The sequence below is a fragment of the Chrysemys picta genome, chromosome 20 (genome assembly GCF_011386835.1).
Source record: "Chrysemys picta bellii isolate R12L10 chromosome 20, ASM1138683v2, whole genome shotgun sequence".
NCBI lineage: Eukaryota > Metazoa > Chordata > Testudines > Emydidae > Chrysemys > Chrysemys picta.
The window spans coordinates 11,997,446-12,016,137 of NC_088810.1; the positions used below are offsets into that span (position 1 = coordinate 11,997,446).

The window sequence follows — 18,692 nt, forward strand, 5'->3', positions numbered from 1 at the left end:
GGGCAACTTCCACCTTTTCATGTTCTCTGTATGTATATATATCTCCTCACTACATGTTCCATTCTATGCATCCGATGAAGTGGGCTGTAGCTGACGAAAGCTTTTGCTCAAATAAATTTTTGTTAGCCTCTAAGGTGCCACAAGTACTCCTGTTCTTTTTGCGGATACAGACTAACTTGGCTGCTACTCTGAAACATGGGATATGTAGTCATGGGCTGCACAGACACGCCTGGCGGCCATTTTTATCGAGTGGCCGGTGGCGCGCTGTACTGACCCATTGGAGTTGTAGTCAGTGGCCACAGTTGTAGTCAAACCATTTCCCCAATGCAACAGCGATCATAGTGACCTCGTAGGCGCGGGGTACCATGGGAGCATAGTCAAGTGGCGCTGTGCCTCATGGGAAGTGTAGTCAGGACTCGCCCACACACGCCTGGGCGGCCATTTTGAGCGGCGGGGGGGGGGAGGAGATCCCGGACAGCGTGGTGCATTATGGGACACACGCCCAGTCACCCCCTCCCCTGCCGGCTTTACCCGACATGCCTGGCGGACGTTGCTAGGTGACGGCTTGGGCGGCAAGTTCGGTTGGGGGAGGGTCGTGGGTCCTGGGGGTTGCTGGGACAGAGGGGGGAGCCCGGACGCCTGGGTTCCCAATACCCCCGCGGGCCCGCACCTCAGGGACCGGGAAGGATGGAGTCCAGGTACGGTCCCCGCGAGATCGGGCCCCGCCCCCGGGTCCTCCCGCGGCCTCTCCCGCCTCCCCAACCTCCGCCCCATGTCCCCTGGGGCGCCCTGCAGAGCTGCCTGCATCCCAGTGTGCTCAGGCCATGGGGGGGCGATGATGTCTGGTCCCGGGGTGTGTGGGGAATGGGGGGACGATGGTGTCTGGTCCCGGGGACTGGGAGGGCGATGCTGTCTGGTCCTGGGGTGTGGAGGGAATGGGGGGGAACTGGAGGGGTGATGCTGTCTGGTCCCAGGGGTGGGGTTGACGGGGGGCTGCCCTGCTAATTCCCCTTTTGCCTGCAGCACGGCTCTGTTCTCCGTCCAGGGGAGCCCCTTCGCCATGAGGAGCCCAGCCCGGAGCCACTACCACCCCTCACCTGCCCGCCTGCCCGGCCCACAGCACCAGTGCATGGTCCGGTGGGGGAGGGCGTGGGAAGGTGTTGGGGGGCTGGATGGGGGAGCGGGGTCATGCTGTGTTGTGGAGTTTGGGGGAAAGCTGGGTTGGGGTGGGGGCTGCAGGGAGGCATTGCGGGTGCTGGGAAAGGCTGTGTTTGGGGGGTTGGGGGAAGCTGGGTTGGGCTGTGGGGGGTGCTGCAGAGGGGAGCTGCGTCACATTCGGGGTCTGCAGGGGGGAGCTGGGTGAGGCAGGGGCGGCTATGGGGAAACTGGTTTGGGCTGTGGGGGCCCCATCGTGAGAGAGATGGGGGTGCAGTTTCTGCCCAGGCTGGCCTGCATCGCACCCCTGAGCTTTCTCCATTTCCCCCCAGACCCTGAGCCCGGCCCGCCTGCTGACCGGTGTCCCTGCCCTCGCCCCGCACCGATGGCGCCCCCCTGAGCCCACGGCCTCCAGCCCCCCAGACCTCAGCTTCCTGCAGGGCTCCAGCTGCCGGGGGACAGCTCTGGACTTGGACTCCACCAAACCCTTCCCCGAATCGTGGTCCTCAACCGAGCGCAGCTCCTCTAGCACCCCCCAGGAGGTGCCAGCCTTGAGGCAGTCCCTGGGCCCCCTAGCCTCAGCCCAGGATGGGGAGTCCATCATTGCCAAGTGAGCTGCTCCCAGGGCAGTGGGGTCTGGTGGTTAGGGCAGGGGATGGGAGCCAGGACTCCTGGGTGTTATCCCAGCTCTGGGAGGGGAGTGGGGTCTAGTGGCTAGAGCAGGGGAGGGGGGGGATTGGGAGCCAGGACTCTTGGTTTTAGGCCTGGCTCCGGGCAGGGAGGGTGACCATTAATACCATCTCCTTTCCCTGCAGGTACATAGAGCGTTTCCGCCACGGGCAGCCGAGGAGCCGCAACCAGCGCCAGGCGCCCCCCGTCCCCACAGCTAGGGAGTTCTGGTGGCTGGAGCCAGCACTTCCCTCTGACAGCTCCACCCCGAAAGGGGGGGCAAAGCCAGGTACCTGCCCTTGCTGGGCAGGGGTCCCCCCCTTCCCCTGCTTGAGGTCCCTGCAGGTGGGGAGCTGGTTGGTTCCTTGGCCCCTCCTTTAACTGGGCCATCTCCTTACAGACTGTGCCAAGCTGGAAGAGGCCAGGCCAGGATGGGCACTTGTCAGCCCCCCGCTGCGCCCCATGGTCAGTATGTTGCTTGCAGGGAGGCAGAGCTGGGGGGCACCGGGCAGCTACATAGCTAGGGAGAGGGGCAGGCTGGCTCTGGGGTGCCCCTGGGACCCTGCCCAGCCCCTCTCTCTCCACTCTGGGGATCTCTCTGCCCCTGGGTCCCTGTCCAGCCCCTCTCTATTCACTCTGGGGATCCTACTCCATCCCCAGGAGCCTGCCCAGGCCTTCTCTATCTGCTCTGGGGATTCCCCAACAAGACCCTGCCCAGCCCCTCTCTATCCACTCTGGGGATCCCACCCCACGCCTGGGACTCTGCCCAGCCCCTCTCTGGGGCAGCAGGGAACCATGTCCCCTGGCCAGCTTTGTGGGGGACAGTCCCTGGTGCTACCAGCCCCCTGGGGCCTGATCGTGGGGCTCTTCCCTGCACTGCACGCTCACTCTCTTCCAGGGGGGCCCCTCAGACACCTCCCCACTGGAGTCGCCTGACCCCGACAGCCACAGCCTGCAGGAGAGAGCCACCCGGCTGCTGCTGAGAAGGTACTTTCCTGACACACACACCCCGCACTGGGTATCCCTCCCCCTCCCCCCGGCAGCCCCTTCCCTGCTGTGTACACATCTCCCCGCCCCGCAACACACACCCCGTGGTACCCACTGCTGGGTACCCCCCCCATACTGGGTATTCCCCCTCCAGCCCCTCCTGCACACTGGGGAGAGGCAGGATGCCTTCCAACGGACAAACCCTCTGTCCCCTCTAAGCTTGCCTGCTCTTCCTGCAGTGAGTCCTCCCTGAGCAGCACCATCCCTGTCAGCTCTGAGGGGCTGCGCTCCACACCTCCATCCAGCACCGTGGACTCAGACCAGGCGCTTCCCTGCCCCTCTCACCTCTCCCTGCTGGAGCCCTCCCCAGGTAGGAACCGAGGTACTGGGCCTTTCCCCTCTTGGGGGCACCGGCTCCCATCTGGCCCCAGGGTGGGGACTAGCTGGCTCGAGGAGGAGAGAATGGAACACAGAGCCTTTCCCCTCCAGGGGGCACCGGCTCCCATCTGGGCCCAGAGCGGGTTATTCCCTGTCTCTTGTTCCTCCTGTGACACCCTTTATCTTCCCCCAGAGCCCCTGCCCCTTGCCTGCTGGCCTCCTGCCCATATCCCACAATGCTCCTCTTCCACTCGGCCGGAGGATGACATCCTGTTCCAGTGGCGCCTGCGTCGGAAGATGGAACAGGCAAGCCAGGCCGGCAGATCGCTGCCCCTGCCGGGCTGGAGGACTAAGCTGGCCTGGGGCCCAAGGACGGTAGGAGCCCGGGGGTGATTGGGGGGGATGATTCTGGGAGACCTGCCTCTCCCAGCGGGGATCATAGGAGCACAGCCATCTGTGGGGCTGTTCCCTGCCTGCCCTGCCCCAGAGTGTTGGGAAAGCCAATCTACCCTGGGGTCATGTCACGGACTCTCATGCCCCGTGCTCTCTCGGCTCTGTAAGGTCCCTGGGAGGAGCTCCTCTCAGCGTGACAGCCCTTCTTGTGGGTCCACACACTCTTCAGGGATTAAGCCCTGCGCTCCAGCGCCTCTTGGACCTGCACCTCTCTGAACCTTCCGCTCGCCCATGTCTCGCCATGGACCCCAGGGCCTCCACACCCAGAGAGAGCAATGCAACCCCGATCTCTACCCTGCAGTGACTCCCAGCCAACGTAATACAGGAGGGTTTATTGAGCATCTGAATCCAGCACAGGCAGTTCTCAGGGCTCTTGAGCCTAGCCAGTCTCAGTCCTGTGGGCTCAGGCTGCTCTTTGTCCCCAGCCCAGCAGCCCCCTGGCTGGAACCCAGCCACAGGGGTCCTCTCTCCTCAGCCCATTGTCCTTCCACAGGCCAGAATCGGCTGACTGCCAAGCTGGGGGGACCTACCAGTCACTAGGGGACCCAATCTCCAGGCAGTTGTCGGGGTCCTGACTGCCAGGCGAGGTAACACCTGCTCCTCTCCAGCAACAAACTCCCTCCCACCACCTCATTAAACACGTAGCACACAGGGGAACTGAGCCACAGACAGCATTCATGCAAGACACTAAGAAAATCCCCCCGCTTCATCATAGGTCACTCTACTGTCTCTGTGTAACCCCCCACTCAGAGCACCCAGCACTCGCCCTGCCACAGCACTGTCCAGCCTGTAGCCCGCCGGACCTCGCCATCCACTTCTGTGCCCACCGCTCAAGGATGAGGATAAATTGGAGGGGGACCAGAGAAGGGTTCAAGGGTTAGAAAACCCGCCTGAGAACGACAGATGGAAGCCTGGTCTGCACTACTCGGTTAGGTCGACATAGGCTGCGTTGGGTCGACCTAGCCGCGGAAGTGTCATCCCTAAGCCCTGGGCGATCAAAGGTAGCCAGCTTACGTGGGCACACAGTCGCTGTTCAGTAACTGCAGCAGCCATGTGCCAACATAAGTTAGATCAATGTCATTTTGTAGCATAGCCGCAGCTTGAGTCTATAGCTTAACGAAGGGAAGGTGAAGGGGTGACTTATCCCAGTCTGTGAGTGTCTACGTGGGGGAGGAATGTGACATCCTGGGCTCTGCCACCACGCAAGGGCTGGAAGGTGAAGCTAGTCCAGGGCAGCCTGGAAATGAGGCATACGGTGCGAGTAAGTAATCATTGGAAGGATTTCCCAAGGAGCGGGGGCATTTGCTGTCACCAACAACTTGTAGAACAAGGTGGGAGGTTTTTTTAAACACCTGTTTGTCATGGGTGCATAGGATCGGGGCTCCCACATTAGAACTGTCCCTGGGAGGAGCCCCTGCGATGCACCATACACCCAGCGACTTGCTCTTTCGTCAGGGTCAGCTGCAGCCTAGGAAGGCCTTAGGCTGGCGCAGAGAGCTCAGGGTTCAAACATAGCCAGGCCAAGCCTGTGACGAAGTGAGAATTTTCCCTTGTTATGTTGTATGAGAGTCTTACTGTTCTGCATGAATGCTGTGTGTGCCTCGATTTCCCTGTGCATTGCACCAGTGTCTAGGTGGTGGGAATAAGGGTGTGTCACTTTTGTGGGGGCTGATCTAGCTGCCTGCAGGAATGCTATGGCTGCCCCTTCGTAACCTGAGACCCAGGAGAGGGATACAACCAGGTGACTCTTGGCCCGGGGACGTGAGACAAAGGCTGGAGGAGGAGCAGTGGCAGGGCAGGGGCCAGGCAGCTGGAAGTCCCTCTCGTCTGGGCTGGCTTGGGGTGGGGGGGGACAGGACCAGAGCCCTGACTCTGGGCTCCCCTTCCCCCAAGATGGATTTGGCTGAAAGTCATGGATTTCTGTGCTAACAATTTCTGTTCTACGCTGTGTTGCTGTCAACTAATAAACCTGTTTTACGGGCTGGCTGAGAGTCACGTCTGACTGAAGTTGGGGTGCTGGACCCTCTGGCTGCCGCAGGAGCCCCGCCCAGGCGGACTTGCTGTGGGAAGTGCATGGTGTGGAAGGGGATGCTGAATGCTCCGAGGTCAGACCCAGGAAGGTGGAAGCTGTGTAAGCTTCTTGCCTTGGAGACAGTCTGCTCCAAGAGAGGAGGCTCCCCCAGAGTCCTGACTGGCTTCGTAGGGAGTAGTTCCAGAGCATCACCTGGTGACTCCATGACAAACCCCAAGCCCAGCCACATTGTAATGAACCCCACATTCCAAGCCTGTCTGTCTGAACATCCAACTGACTTGGTCAGGTCCCAGGGAGAGCCCCCAGACCCTTCCAGCAGCTCTATTCCCCCCACCTCGCACTTTCCCTGTCCTCTGTTCTCCAGCTGGGTCTCTGCTCTGCTCCCTGTGGAGATTTCAGAGTAGCAGCCGTGTTAGTCTGTAACCGCAAAAAGAACAGGAGTACTTGTGGCACCTTAGAGACTAACAAATTTATTAGAGCATAAGCTTTCGTGGACTACAGCCCACTTCTTTGGATGCATCCCTGTGGAGAGGTGGGGAAATTCCACTCTGGGGCGCAGCCGCGTCCTGCTGACGGCTTGCCATTGTCTTCTATGCTTTTCCATTGATACAGGGCCTGCCTTGGCCAGTCCTTTTGAAGGATCTGGACTCCCTTCATACCTTTGTCTCCTCTCCCAGCCCACCCTGAGAGCAAACGAGCCTTTTCCGCTGTCATGGAGTCACAGTTTGGTTGCTCTGGAACTGATCTGTATGAGGGTCAGCCCAGACTCTGGTGTAACAAGTCTCTCTGCAGGGGCCCTTCCACCAGAGCAAGAAGCATCTTCAGCTTCGGCATTTCCTGGAGCCGATCTCGGAGAGTTCAGCCCCCTGTTGACCCTGTGAGCTCCCTGCTGTGAGTCCACCTGGAAGGGACACCTGGGGACCCAAACCCCCCCCAAAGGGCCCTGCACCCCCACTCCGCAGTCACAGGGACTCAGCCAGAAGCGTGACACAGGAGGTTTATTCATCAATGGGAACACAGCGTAGGACAGATCTTGTTAGCACAGAAATCAGGAATGTTGTTTCAATAGAGTCCATGGGGGGGGGGGGGGGCAGAGCCCTAGGCTCTACCACCCCACCCCCAGTCCCAAACCAGGAGACTGACCCTTTCAGCTGCCCATTGTCCCCTCTCCTTCCTTTGTCTCTTTCCTGGGCCAGCAGGTCCCCCTGGTCTTGCACCAGCACCTCAGGCTGGTTCTTGCAGAGAAGGGGAACTGGCCATCAGTTGCCAGGATACAAGGTGCAGCCCACCAGCAGTCACACCTGCCCTCTAGGGGTCTTTGCAACGATCACACCCCCTTATCCCACCACCTAGATACTTGAGTAGTATATAGGGCAGGGGTGGGCAAACATTTTGGCCTAAGGGCCACATCTGGGTATGAAAATTGTAGGGCGGCCTATGAATACTCACGAAATTGGGGTTGGGGTGTGGGAGGGGGCAAGGGGTCCGGTTGAGGGGGTGGGCTCTGGGGTGGGCCCAGAAATGAGGAGTTCAGGTTGCGAGTGGGGGCCCCAGGCTGGGGCAGGGGGTTGGGATGCGGAAGTGGGGGAGGGCTCTGGTTGGAAGTGTGGGCTCTGGGGTGGGGCCAAGGATGAAGGGCTTGGGGTGCAGAAGGAGGCTGGGGGTGGAGCAGAGGGGTTTGGAGTATGGGAGGAGGCTCTGGGCTGGGGATGAGTGGTTTGGGGTGTAGGAGGGGGCTCTGGGCTGGGACTGAGGAGTTTGGAGGGCGGGAGGGGGATCAGGGCTGGGGTAGGGGGCTGGGGCACATGAGGTAGTACGGGGTGCAGGCTCCAGGTGGTGCTTACCTCAACCAGCTCCCGGAAGTAGCGGCATGTCCCTTCTCCGGCTCCTACGCGGAGGCGCAGCACCAGCCAGGTAGCTCTGTATGCTGCCTCATCTGCAGGTGCCTCCCTTGTGGCCAATGGGAGCTGCAGAGCCGGCGCTTGGGGCGGGGGAAGCATGCGGAGCTCCCTGGAGGGACATGCGCGGAGTGGGGCAAGCTCCTGCTCCCCGGTGGGAGCTCAAGGGCCGGATTAAAAGGTGTAACAGGCTGGTTGCGGCCCATGGGCTGTAGTTTACCCACCCCAAAAAAGGGGAAGCTGAGACACACACAGTATTCAGAGAAAACATTAAGAATGTTCCCATTTTGTCCCAACCCCCCACCGGGTAACAATGCATCATATAGGGGAAACAGAGGCACACATCGTCATAAAAATATGACAGAAAATTCCCCTGTTGCCACGCAGCTCAAGGAATTCTGCAGTGCAGGTGTCGGGTTGTGTTACACAGACGGCCAGAGTAGGTGATCACTACGGTCCCTTCTGGCCTTGGGATCTAGGAATCTGTAGCAACTCTTAGCTCCGCATAAGCAACCCCATGTCTGTGAGTCCCTCCCTTGTCCAGCTTGGGCCCCTGGGTTGGGCTTCCTGTTGCAGGTGAGCAGCTGACAGCGGGTTTCCCCTCGGGCTGCTCTGGAGGGTGCCTTCCCCGCCACCTGAGCGTCTCCTAGGCACCCCCAAGCTGGGGTTGGCTGGCCTGTTGGTTTGGAGAGCGCCTTGAAGCTTGTAGCATTTCCCAGGGTTGCCATCAGGTGCGTCTCCCAGCGAAATCACAGACGATCCCGTGGTGACACACAAACGTTTGTGTTTTTAATGCAGTGAGCTCTGGCGATACTTAATGTTATTCCAGGATATTGCAGGCAATGCCCCTTCATCGGCACACTCCTCCCCTTATTCCTGCAGGGCGATGGGGTGTGCATGGCACGTCCTGGCGTTGGACTGCTGCCAAGTGCAGTGGCATGGAGGAGCGGAGATGCTGCTGCGTTCCCAGCGCCTGCTGTCCAGACAGAAATGAGATCTGGCCCGGAGTGGGCACTAGGACCCTCTGCTCTTCGCCAAGGGATGGGGCACCCCCTGGAGGTGCCCTTCCTGAGTGCTAAGCCAGCTGTGGGGCAGAACCCCATAGCTGTCCACGTTCTGGGGCAGCTGGCATCTGCTGCCACCCCCTCCAGCACACCACAGCCTGAGGGAGATGGAGGAGGAGCTGCAGAGAGGTGGAGCTCCCAGGATGCTTGGCAGGGAATGGGACCGGCGGAACGTCCTGGCTCCCAGGATTCTCGGCGGGGAGCGGGACCGGTGGAGCAGCCCATCTCCCAGGATGCTCAGTGGGCAGCAGGACCATCGGAGCGCCCCATCTTGCAGGATGCTCGGTGGGCAGCGGGACCGGCGGAGCGGCCCGGCTCGCAGGATTCTCGGCGGGGAGCAGGACCGGCAGAGCAGCCCATCTCCCAGGATGCTCGGCGGGCAGCAGAACTGGCGGAGTGGCCCGTCTTGGAGGATGCTCGGCGGGCAGCGGGACCGGCGGAGCGGCCCGGCTCTCGGGATGCTCGGCGGGCAGCGGAACCGGCGGAGTGGCCCGGCTCTCGGGATGCTCGGCGGGCAGCGGGACCGGCGGAGCGGCCCGTCTTGGAGGATGCTCGGCGGGCAGCAGGACTGGCGGAGCGGCCCGGCTCTCGGGATGCTCGGCGGGCAGCGGGACCCGCGGAGCGGCACGGCTCTCGGGATGCTCGGCGGGCAGCGGGACCCGCGGAGCGGCACGGCTCTCGGGATGCTCGGCGGGCAGCGGGACCCGCGGAGCGGCCCGTCTTGGAGGATGCTCGGCGGGCAGCGGGACCGGCGGAGCGGCCCGGCTCTCGGGATGCTCGGTGGGCAGCGGGACCCGCGGAGCGGCACGGTTCCCGGGATGCTCAGTGGGGAGCCTGGGCAGTGGGTGTGGCACAGCACATACCTAAAGAGACCGAGCAGCCTTCCAAGCCTCAGCCGTGGCAAGACAGAGCTGCCACGAAGCCAGAGGCGACCCCCAGCTGGAGGAGGAGAGGCAGGAAGGGGGAGTCATCCATCCACAGTGCCCTGGGGCAGGTGCAGTACCCAGAGAGAGCCTGGCTGTGGGGAGTGGGATGGGGGCGTGGGCTGTGGAGGGAGCTCCTCTCCCACCAGGGGGCACTGTGGGGGGCAGGAGTGTGTGGGGAGCACCTGGCCTCCCAGCAGAGGAGGATGGGGCAGGGGTGCTGGCTGTGGGGAGTGGGGTGGGGTGGGGTGCTGGCAGGGTAGGGGAGCAGGTTTGGGGTGCAGGCTGCAGGGAGCATGATGGTGGTGCGGGCTGGGGGTGCAGAGAGCAGGGCAAGTGACCTCCCGTATCTCTCTCTCTCCCAGGTGATCTCTGAGAGGCTGTTCTCCCCCCCGGCATCCCACCTCCCCACCAGGGGACGCCAGTCAGGGGAGGGAGCAGTCTCCCCTCCAGAGCAGAGTGCAGCAGAGGAGCTCCTGGCCCCTGGCTCCCAGCACCCACAGCTGCTGCAGCTGGCGGTTCAGCTGCTAGAGGAGGCGGAGGGTGAGGGGGTGCAGGGGGTGGCTGGCAGCCTGGGTAGGAGAGAGAGAGCTGGTGGGGTGGGGGCTCAGGAAGTGGCAGCAGGAAGTGGGAGATCTGCTCAGGTCTCATTTCAGGCTGTGGGGGGAAGGGGCTCTGAGCAGGGCTAGGGAGGGATCTAGCCAGGGTCCCAGTGGAGGTGGGGGCTGGGGGGAACTGGATGGGATCTTGGGGGTGGGGGATCTTGCTGGGGTCTGAGCAGGGGTGGGGCAGGGGGTGTGAGTGGGGGCAGGTGGGATTTGGGGGGACCTGGCTGGGGTGTAAGTGGGGGCAGGTGGGATTTGGGGAGACTTGGCTGGGGTGTGAGCCGTGCTCTCTCTGTCGCCCCCAGAATCAGATGGCACTGAGTTCGAGGAGGATCCACTGCTGGAGGTGCTGCGGGTCCAGCGGGAGGATCTGCGCAGCCAGCTCCGGTAATTACCCAGCGCAACACTAGGGAGTGCTGTGGGGCAGGGCAGAGGATGGCTGCTGTCCCCATGGGCCTGCCCAGCTCAGAGATGCAGCTGTCTGGGGCACACTCAGTGCTAATTTGTGCTCTCTCACTCCCCAGGGCCGTCGACATCGCAGTGTCCAGGCTCGTGTCTCAGGGCTTGGCTGAGCCGCCCGGCCGCCCCTGCTGAGGGTCTCTGGGTCTCCCTCCCTCCAGGCCCTGCTCTGTCTGGAATCAGCCTTGGGGGGCCGTTAACAATATCCTGAGCCAGGGCGACTAGCTGTGAGTCCACGTGCCCCCATCTCAGGGCCGAGTCAGCCCAGAGCCAGAGGTGGGCGAATCTGCCAGCTCCCCTCAGGCCAGCTAGGCTACCTAGCGCCGCCTGCACCTCGCGCCCCTTGGGGGAGGGTCATTGGCTCATTGGGGGCACAGGAGGGAGCGGGGCGGGAGTGCTGGCTGTGGGTGGAGTTCCCAGCCCCCCGGCCTGGCCCAGCGGGGGGTGCTCTAGGGCACAGGTGTGCCTGGGGGAGCTGTTCCCTGGCCAGGTGTGGATGGTTTTTGCTGTTTTCTTAGGCAATGTAATAAAAGTGGGTTTGCTAATTGGCATGGGATGGGCTTGTCTGCAGCCGGCTCTGTGATGTGGAACTGGGGTCTAGGGGGTGCCAGCTCCCGTCCGGCCCCATGATGGGGGGCTGGCTGGCTCAGGGGGGCAGGACAGGGGGACCTACAGCCCCCTACCGTCCAAGCCTCCCCTCTAGAGGGCACTGGCTCCCATCTGGCCCATGGCGGGGGGCTGGCTGGCTCAGGGGGGTAGGGAATGTGGCAGGGGGCCTTTCCTCTCTAGGGAGTTTGCCCCCCCCCCCCCCCCGAAAGAGCTGGTGCTCCCTAGTGGGGAAGCCCCATGCCTCATCCTGTACCGCCTCCCAGCCCCCTGTGCCCAACTCTGCCTCTCCCTGGCCTGGGGCCAGCGCCTGTGTCAGGCCGGCAAGTGCCGGCTCCTGGCTCCCCCGGCCCCTCATAATCAGCCTTTTGTGTGTCCAGTCCTCAATAGCGGTGTGTGTGTGCTGCCCACCCCACGGCCCCCACCCCACAGGGCACCGCAAAGCTACTGCATCCTGGAACTGGTTAGTGGGGCGCTAACTGAGGGGGCTGTGAGACACTGCCTCAGCTGGGGGTGTACCCCACTGCCCCCTGTTGGAGAGTGGGGTGTGTACACATACACACACCTCACTCCCTTCTGCTGGTTGGGATACCAGCTGCATTGCTGTGTGTCCTGCACCCTGTCCCACTGGCAGCAGAGGGGAATTCTCCTCTGCTCCAGCCACCTCCAGTCCAGCAGAGTGATCCCTTCCCCCCAGCACTCTGGGGCTGGGCCCAGCTCGGCCCCGTGCTCAGGAAGTGAATGTGAGCTGGAGGCTAAATCGGGCTCCCAGCTCTTCGGCCCCAGCAGCCTGCAAACAGGAAGTGGGAGCCAGCAGCATTGGGGAGGGGGTGGGGGCAATTCCTGTCCCCACGGCTACTGGGGGGAGAAGGACAGGGGGACCTACAGCCCCCTGCCGTCCAAGCCTCCCCAGCCCTGCTGGTGCCCCTCAATCCCAACCCTCAGCACCCATTGGTGTTCTAACTTGGGGGGACTGGCTGGCTGCTGGGGGAGGAGGGGAGCTTTCCCTCTAGGGACGCCAGCCCCGATCCGGCCCCAGGGTGGGGGCTGGAAAGTTCGGTCCCATGTGCTGATGCTGCTTGTTGCCCCCAGCCCTCCATTGTGCGTGCTGCCCTGGGCAGCTCCCTGCAGGCAGCCTAGGAGGAACCGATCAGCAACTCGACTTCCCCTTTTAGCAGTGCAACAACGTGGTTTAACCTGCGGGTTCCAGCTTCCTGCGCTGGGCGGCCCGAGGCAGTGCAGATTCACTGCTCTGCCAGAGCCCCCAGGCCCCACGCTGGAGCCCCCCGCAGCCCCGGACATGGGCTCTGAGCCCCCACAGGTAGGGGGACCTGGGGGGATCCCACTAGTGCCCTGGACGCCTGGGTCCCATGGGCTCAGCAGCGCCTACTGCAGAGTCCCCTGGGGGCGGAGACACCACCTGAGTCCGAGGGATCCCGGCGCGCTTGTTCAGTGTGGGCCTTCCCGCTCTGTCGCTTCCCGGCTCGCTCCCTGCTTGCTTGGGCTGCCACCTGCACCCATTTGCACTGGCTGCCCGAGAGACTCTGGCTGCCCAGCGGGGCAGTGCCTGGTTGGTCTCCTGCCCCTCCCCACATGCCTTCTGCCCTGGGACTCTCACTGGGTCAGTGCCTGGCTGGCCTCCTTCCCATGCAGTCCTTCGCTCCCTTCTTGCACATGCCCCCTCCTGCCACCCTACCACCTACCCCCTCCATCTGTCCACCCGCGTCTCCCCATGCGCCCCATACATCTGCCCCTCCTCAAGCACCCCCACCATCCATCCACGCGCCCACTCCACCTTTGCGAGCTGGTGGGGGACGGGACTGACCCCAGAGGTCTGAAAAGGGAAACATCGCATCTGTCTGTGCATAGGGACAACCCAGGAGCTCCTAAACCACGCGGGGAGAGAGAATGGACACTCTCATTGGCCCTTAGCAGGTGGGGCATCCAGCGCACATGGATTTGTCCAGAACAAATCATGTCCCTGACCCACTCTCCTCGGATAGGGCCCAGCCTTGGGGCAAGGGCGGCGGTTGATCTGAGCTATCTCCCCTTCAGTGAGGCTGTTGATATTGTTCCACGTGACCTGCTGAGCAAACCAGGGCCATGCAGCCTCACCGAGCCTGCTAGGGGGCAGGTGCCCATTCCCAGGGAGTCGTGTGAGTGGTTGGCAGTGAGTGGGGCCCGCCAGGATCAGGCCTGGCTCCAGTTCTGGGCAGTATCTTCATCAGGGACTGGGCTAATGACAGCTTGTAGCGTTTGTGGACAGTACCCAGCCAGGTGGGGCACAAGTGCTTTGGGGGATAGGATTCGAAACCCAAGTGATCTGGAGAAATGGCCTGGGAGCCACCGGATGAAATTCACGGAGGTCACGTGGAAAATACAAGGCTAAGGCAGGTCGATGCAATGCTGCCTGGTGCCACTGAGCCGACCGGAGAGCTATGCGGCACCTCCGTGAGAGAGGTAGCGACATCCCTGGGAAGCACCCTCGGGTCGCCAGGGTGCCGTATGCACTGGGGTTAGGCTGGTGCAGCTGTCGCTCGGGTGGGGGGGAGTTCACACCCTGAGCGGCGTGGTTCTACCACTGCACAATTTGAATGTAGCCCTGGTCTGAGGGGGGAACCACTGCCCAGATCCCAGCTGGTGCTGCTAGTCTAGGAGAGTCTGCCAGAGAAGGAGCTGGGTGGAGAGTGGGTCACAAACTAGAGATGAGTCACCAGAGTAATACTAGTACCAAGACAGCCCGTCATTCTGGCTGGGTCAGCAGGGGCCTGGGAGCCAGACAGGAGCAGCCCTGTGGCTGCGCTGAGGAGGCCTCGGTTGGCGTCCTGGGTCCGGTTCTGGGCCCTGTGCAACAGGAGTGAAGCGGCCGCTGGCAAAGCCCCAAGGAAAGCAACAAGAAGGAAAGGTCTGGGCGCCTGGGCAAGGAGGAGAGACTGAAACCTGGGGCTGGGAGGCTGGAGCTGAGACACCGGCTCTGGCATGTTGTGCAGAGGGGCAGCCAGGCCTCTCGGCAGGACAAGGTGCAAAGGGTGGCGGTGCCACGAGGCCGGCTTAGGTTGCACATTGCATGCAGGGAGTTTGGCAGGTGCCATGGGGCGGGCAGGGGGCTTCTCAAAGCAGGTCAGACAAATCCCAGTCTGGGCTGGATGCCCTCTCCAGGTCCCTTCTAGCCCCACATTGCTATGGGTCTATGGTCCCTCCATCTGCCCCCCTCCACACATCTGCTATCCTCCCACCAATCTACACTGCCCCACATGCACCCTCCACCCATCCCCATCCATCTTTCCCACACCCACTCCTCCCTCCATCTGCCCCCCACATGCACCCTCCACCCCCCCATTCTTCCCCACACCCACCCCTTCCCTTGCCCACACACATCCTCTACCCCTCCATCCATCCGTCCTTCCCCACACCCAGCCCTCCATCCGCCCGTCTCTCCATCCATGCCCACATGAAGCCATCTGTCCATCTGCATGTATACTTGTACACTCCCCCATTGGCCCTGCTCCCAGATGCTGGCCAGAGCCACTCTGGCTCCTGACACAGCTTCTTGCCTCCCTGGGCCACATGGAGCCCCACTCCCTGGGACCGGGGTTTCCCTCTGCCCCACGTCTGTGCAGCTGGCACCTGTGTGTGTGCGTGTGAATACTGCCCCCCCCCCCCCGCAGGGGATGAGCCCAGCTCTGTGTGTGCTGTCCCCTGCTGGAGGGGCTGAGTCGCCCTCCCTATGTGTGTCAGTCACTCACTGACCCCCCAGCCCCTCTCCAACTCCTGCATGGGGGTCCTTTCTCCCCCAGCCTCCTGGGAAAGCCCCAGCCCATCTGCATTCCCAGTGGGTGGGGAGGGAAATCCCTTGTCCCCGCCCCACTTCCCAACACAGCCTTTTTTTTGCTCCCTCCTTTCCCACCCTCCCCACTTGCACTTCCCCCTCGGCTTGTCTCTTCCTTCTGCATTTCCCTCCCTGCCCTCCACCCAGCCTTTGTGCCCTCTGCCGCCAAGATCACCAGTAGGGAAACCGTGAATGTCAGGGACACTGGACTTTGGAGATCATGGAGGGGCAGGCCAGCTTCCCCTCCCCACTCTCAGCTGACCCAGGCAGTGTTGCAGGGTTGGTCACACGCAGGCAGCCCCCCCTTCTCCCAGCAACAGGCACAGACTCTCAGCAGACCCAGGCAGCCTCTATCCTAACCACTAAGGCCAGAAGCTTTAGCAGCCCATGAAAGCTGAAGCTCTGTGGGACGTGATGGCACCAGTACAGCCACAGACCATGTTGGAGGTGACGGAGCCAGCTCCCAACTGAGAATCTGACAACCAGCTGGCTTGGGGGGCGGGGACTGGGCATGGGACCTTTACCCTCCAGGGGGCACCAGCTTCGATCCAGCCCCAGCCTGTGCTAGGGGATGTTGCTCTCAGACCCCCGAGCCTTGCTCCATCTCTAAGCTTGGCACGGAGGGGCGCTGTGCACATGACAGTGGGACAGACCCAGCTGGGCCCACGGACATACCTGGCAGAGCCCCACAGTGCTACCACCCCAGCCCTGCTCTCTGAAACCCGCTGCCCTGCTTGGCGAGTCTCAGTCCAGCTGGGGCTGCCCTGGCGGTGATCTCGCAGCCTCGGGCTGGGCAGGGAGGCGGGTAGGAAACCTCCGGAACAGCCGGGGGGCTGCAGGGAGCAGGGTGGGGGATTAGCAGGGGGCACGCTCCCCATGCAGTGAAGGCTGGCCCCAGTGTGGCGTCCCTGGGCGTCTCCTCCTCAGCTGCCCCATCCCAGAGGTGGCTGCATCTCATCTGTGGGCGAGCCATCCCTGTGTGGAATTATTTGTCACTGTTCCCTGGCTGCCCTGCCCCAGAGGTGGCTGCATCTCAGTGCCAGGCGAGCCACCAATGTAGGCAGTGGTGCTGGACTATTGATAAAGAGGACAGTTGTGGCTAGTGCCAAAGGCAAGGGGGGATGTTCATGATGGGGGCAGAGTAGCCTCGTGCATTGGGCACAGGTGAGTGTGCCCAGGAGGATGTAGGTCAGGGGTGGGCAAACTATAGCCTGTGGGCCAGATCCGGCCTGCCAGCCGTTTTAATCTGGCCCTCGAGTTCCCCCGCTCCAGTGCTCCAGCCAGGGAGCAGGGTCGGGGGCCACTCCACATGACTCCTGGAAACAGCGGCATGGCCCCCCTCTGGCTCCTATGCATAGAGGCAGTCAGGGGGCTCTGCTCTGCACGCTGCCCCCGCCCCAAGTGCTGCACCTGCAGCTCGCATTGGCCAGGAACTGCCGCCAATGGAAGCTGCAGGGGCGGTGCCTGCAGACAGGACAGCGTGCAGAGCCGCCTGGCTGCGCCTCTGCCACTGCGTCTGGGAGCCGCTTGAGGTAAACGACACCCAGAGCCTGCACCCCTGAGCCTCCCCGCGTGCCCCAACCCCCTGCCCCAGCCCTGATCCCCCTCCTGCCCTCCAAACCCCTCGGTCCCAGCCCAGAGCCCCCTCCAACACCTCAAACTGCTCATCCCCAGCCCCACCCCAGAGCCTGCACCCCCAGCTGGAGCCCTTACTCCCCTCCACACCCCTCCACCCCAGTCCAGAGCCCCCTTCTGCACTCTGAACTCATTTCTGGCTCATACCCCCAACCAGGGCCCTCACCCCCTCCTGCACACCAACTCCAATTTTGTCAGCATTCATGGCCTGCCATACAATTTCTATTCCCAGATGTGGCCCTCGGGACAAAAAGTTTGCCCACCCCTGATGTAGGTGCACAGGGCCGGGCCAGCATGTGTGGCAGGGAGGCGCTGACGTGAGACTTGTGAGCAAGTGTGCACAAGGGGATCTCAGTGCCATGAGCACAGCCATGCCAGCCTGCACCCAGCTCACCCTTAGCTCAGAATTCAGCCCACAGATTTAGTGCCGACGGGATCTGGCGACCCCCAGCCGCTTCCTGCTGCGGTTCCCAAATGCGGGCAGGAAGCAGAAGCAGCATCTGCAGGAGCGAGATCTGATCCAGACAGCTTAGACCTCTGGGGATGCTTGCCCAGCACTGATGTGCAGTCACCTCAGGGGCAGCTGGGCAACAGCCGCACATAACACTGCACAGGGACGGCTTGCCCAGCACTGAGATGCAGCCACCTTGGGTGGGGCAGCTGGGGAACACCCGCATGTAAGGCCGCAAAGGGACCTCTCATTAGTGTCCCTGTGTGGCAGGGACCCTGGTCACAGCTGGACCCTATCATTGACCCCCTCCCTGCCTCAGGATCTCCAGCCCCCCAGCATGCTGCGCCGATTCTCCTTGGTGGACAACAGCCAGCAGAAGTGGAAGCCCCGTCTGCGCTCACTCTCCACGGTAGGGAGCAGAAAGGGAACTTGGCATCCCCCCGACCCACCATGGGGCAGTGTCTGGGGGGGCACGAGTGCTGGGGGGCAGGGCAGGGATTCCTGGAGGGGTCTGGGAGATGCACCACAATGCTGCTCCCTGATCTCTCTCCAAAGCACAGCCCCCCAACTTCTCTGCCCTGACACAGATATGCAGCCCCTCTCCTGAGGAGTCCCCCCAGATTGGTACCCCTGAATCCAGACAGTCCCCCCAACACACACAGAGCAGGCCCATCCCCCCCAGCAGGGGGCAGCAGGGACTCCCACACTGACTCGCACAGGTCCCCTTCCCCACACAGCCCCCCCAATCCCTCCTGACCCTCAATCCTTTCCCATCCCCCCACCTGTTACAGACTTCATGCCACCCCATCACTTGCAGCCACAGCCCTGCGTGGAATACCCTGACCACCCCATAGCCTCCCTCCCTCTCCCCCCACCTTCACCCTGATTAGTGTCCCCCCACAGCCCCCTACACCCCCCACCCTCACACTCCCCTTGCAGCTCCCAACCCCCTCATTGGTGTAATCCCCTCCCCACACCAAATACCCCCGGCACTGACACCCCCCACATCCTAACTCGTCCTGTTCCTCGCACTGGGCAGATAGTGGGCTGGGGGGGCTCAGGTGAGGAGGAGGAGCTGAGGGGGTCAGTCTGTGGAGAGTTGGGGCTGGGAGTCAGTCTGTGGGGGGGTTGGGGGTCAATCTGTGAGGCACTGGGGCTGGGGGGTCAATCATGTGGAGCACTGGGGGTCAGTCTGTGGGGGAAGGGGCTGAGGTCAGTCTGTGGGGGGAGGCTGGGAGGGGTTTGTGCTGTATCCTGTGCTGAGTGACATAGGAGCATCCCCCCCCCCCCATTACCAGCCCTGACACTGCCACCAAGGGCCTGGGTCTTGGGGCAGAGCTGGGAGCCAGTCCTGGCTCCGGCAGAGGAGTGGTTGGGGGTGGGGTGGGGACTGGGACTCCTGGGTTCTCTCCCTGGCTCGGGGCGGGGAGTGGGGCCTGGTGGTTAGAGGGGGTCTGGGACTCCTGGGTTCTCTCCCTGGCTCTGGGAGGGGAGTGGGGTCTGGTGGCTAGAGTGGGGGTTGGGAGCTAGGACTCCTGGGTTCTCTCC

At 62.7% G+C, this 18,692-nt stretch overlaps 2 protein-coding genes across 11 annotated transcripts in view; both read left to right on the plus strand.

Annotated features, from left to right (window-relative positions):
* The first annotated feature begins 404 nt into the window (after positions 1 to 404).
* Positions 405 to 11,179, plus strand: PROSER3 (proline and serine rich 3). Of its 8 annotated transcripts, none has more exons than XM_065574589.1 (12): positions 406 to 557; positions 1,024 to 1,132; positions 1,488 to 1,765; positions 1,971 to 2,113; positions 2,225 to 2,289; positions 2,723 to 2,811; positions 3,051 to 3,181; positions 3,383 to 3,564; positions 8,455 to 9,630; positions 9,925 to 10,102; positions 10,470 to 10,551; positions 10,689 to 11,179. In XM_065574589.1, the coding sequence occupies exons 1-12, from the start codon at positions 490 to 492 to the stop codon at positions 10,756 to 10,758; spliced, it is 2,571 nt and encodes an 856-aa protein (XP_065430661.1). In that variant the 5' UTR covers positions 406 to 489; the 3' UTR covers positions 10,759 to 11,179. The 8 variants fall into 8 exon arrangements, with proteins under 8 accessions (XP_065430665.1, XP_065430661.1, XP_065430669.1 ...); XM_065574591.1 differs by lacking the exon at positions 406 to 557 and adding an exon at positions 563 to 698; XM_065574594.1 differs by lacking the exon at positions 406 to 557 and adding an exon at positions 741 to 853.
* A 1,160-nt stretch (positions 11,180 to 12,339) lies between these two features.
* Positions 12,340 to 18,692, plus strand: part of ARHGAP33 (Rho GTPase activating protein 33) — a 49,014-nt gene continuing 42,661 nt past the window's right edge. For 2 of the 3 annotated variants that reach the window (XM_065574585.1, XM_065574586.1), the window contains exons 1-2: positions 12,340 to 12,550; positions 17,464 to 17,553. In XM_065574585.1, the coding sequence (XP_065430657.1) occupies positions 12,530 to 12,550; positions 17,464 to 17,553 (111 nt within the window). In that variant the 5' untranslated portion in view covers positions 12,340 to 12,529. The remainder of the gene's footprint in view (positions 12,551 to 17,463; positions 17,554 to 18,692) is intronic. The other variant, XM_065574587.1, reaches the window with a different exon arrangement.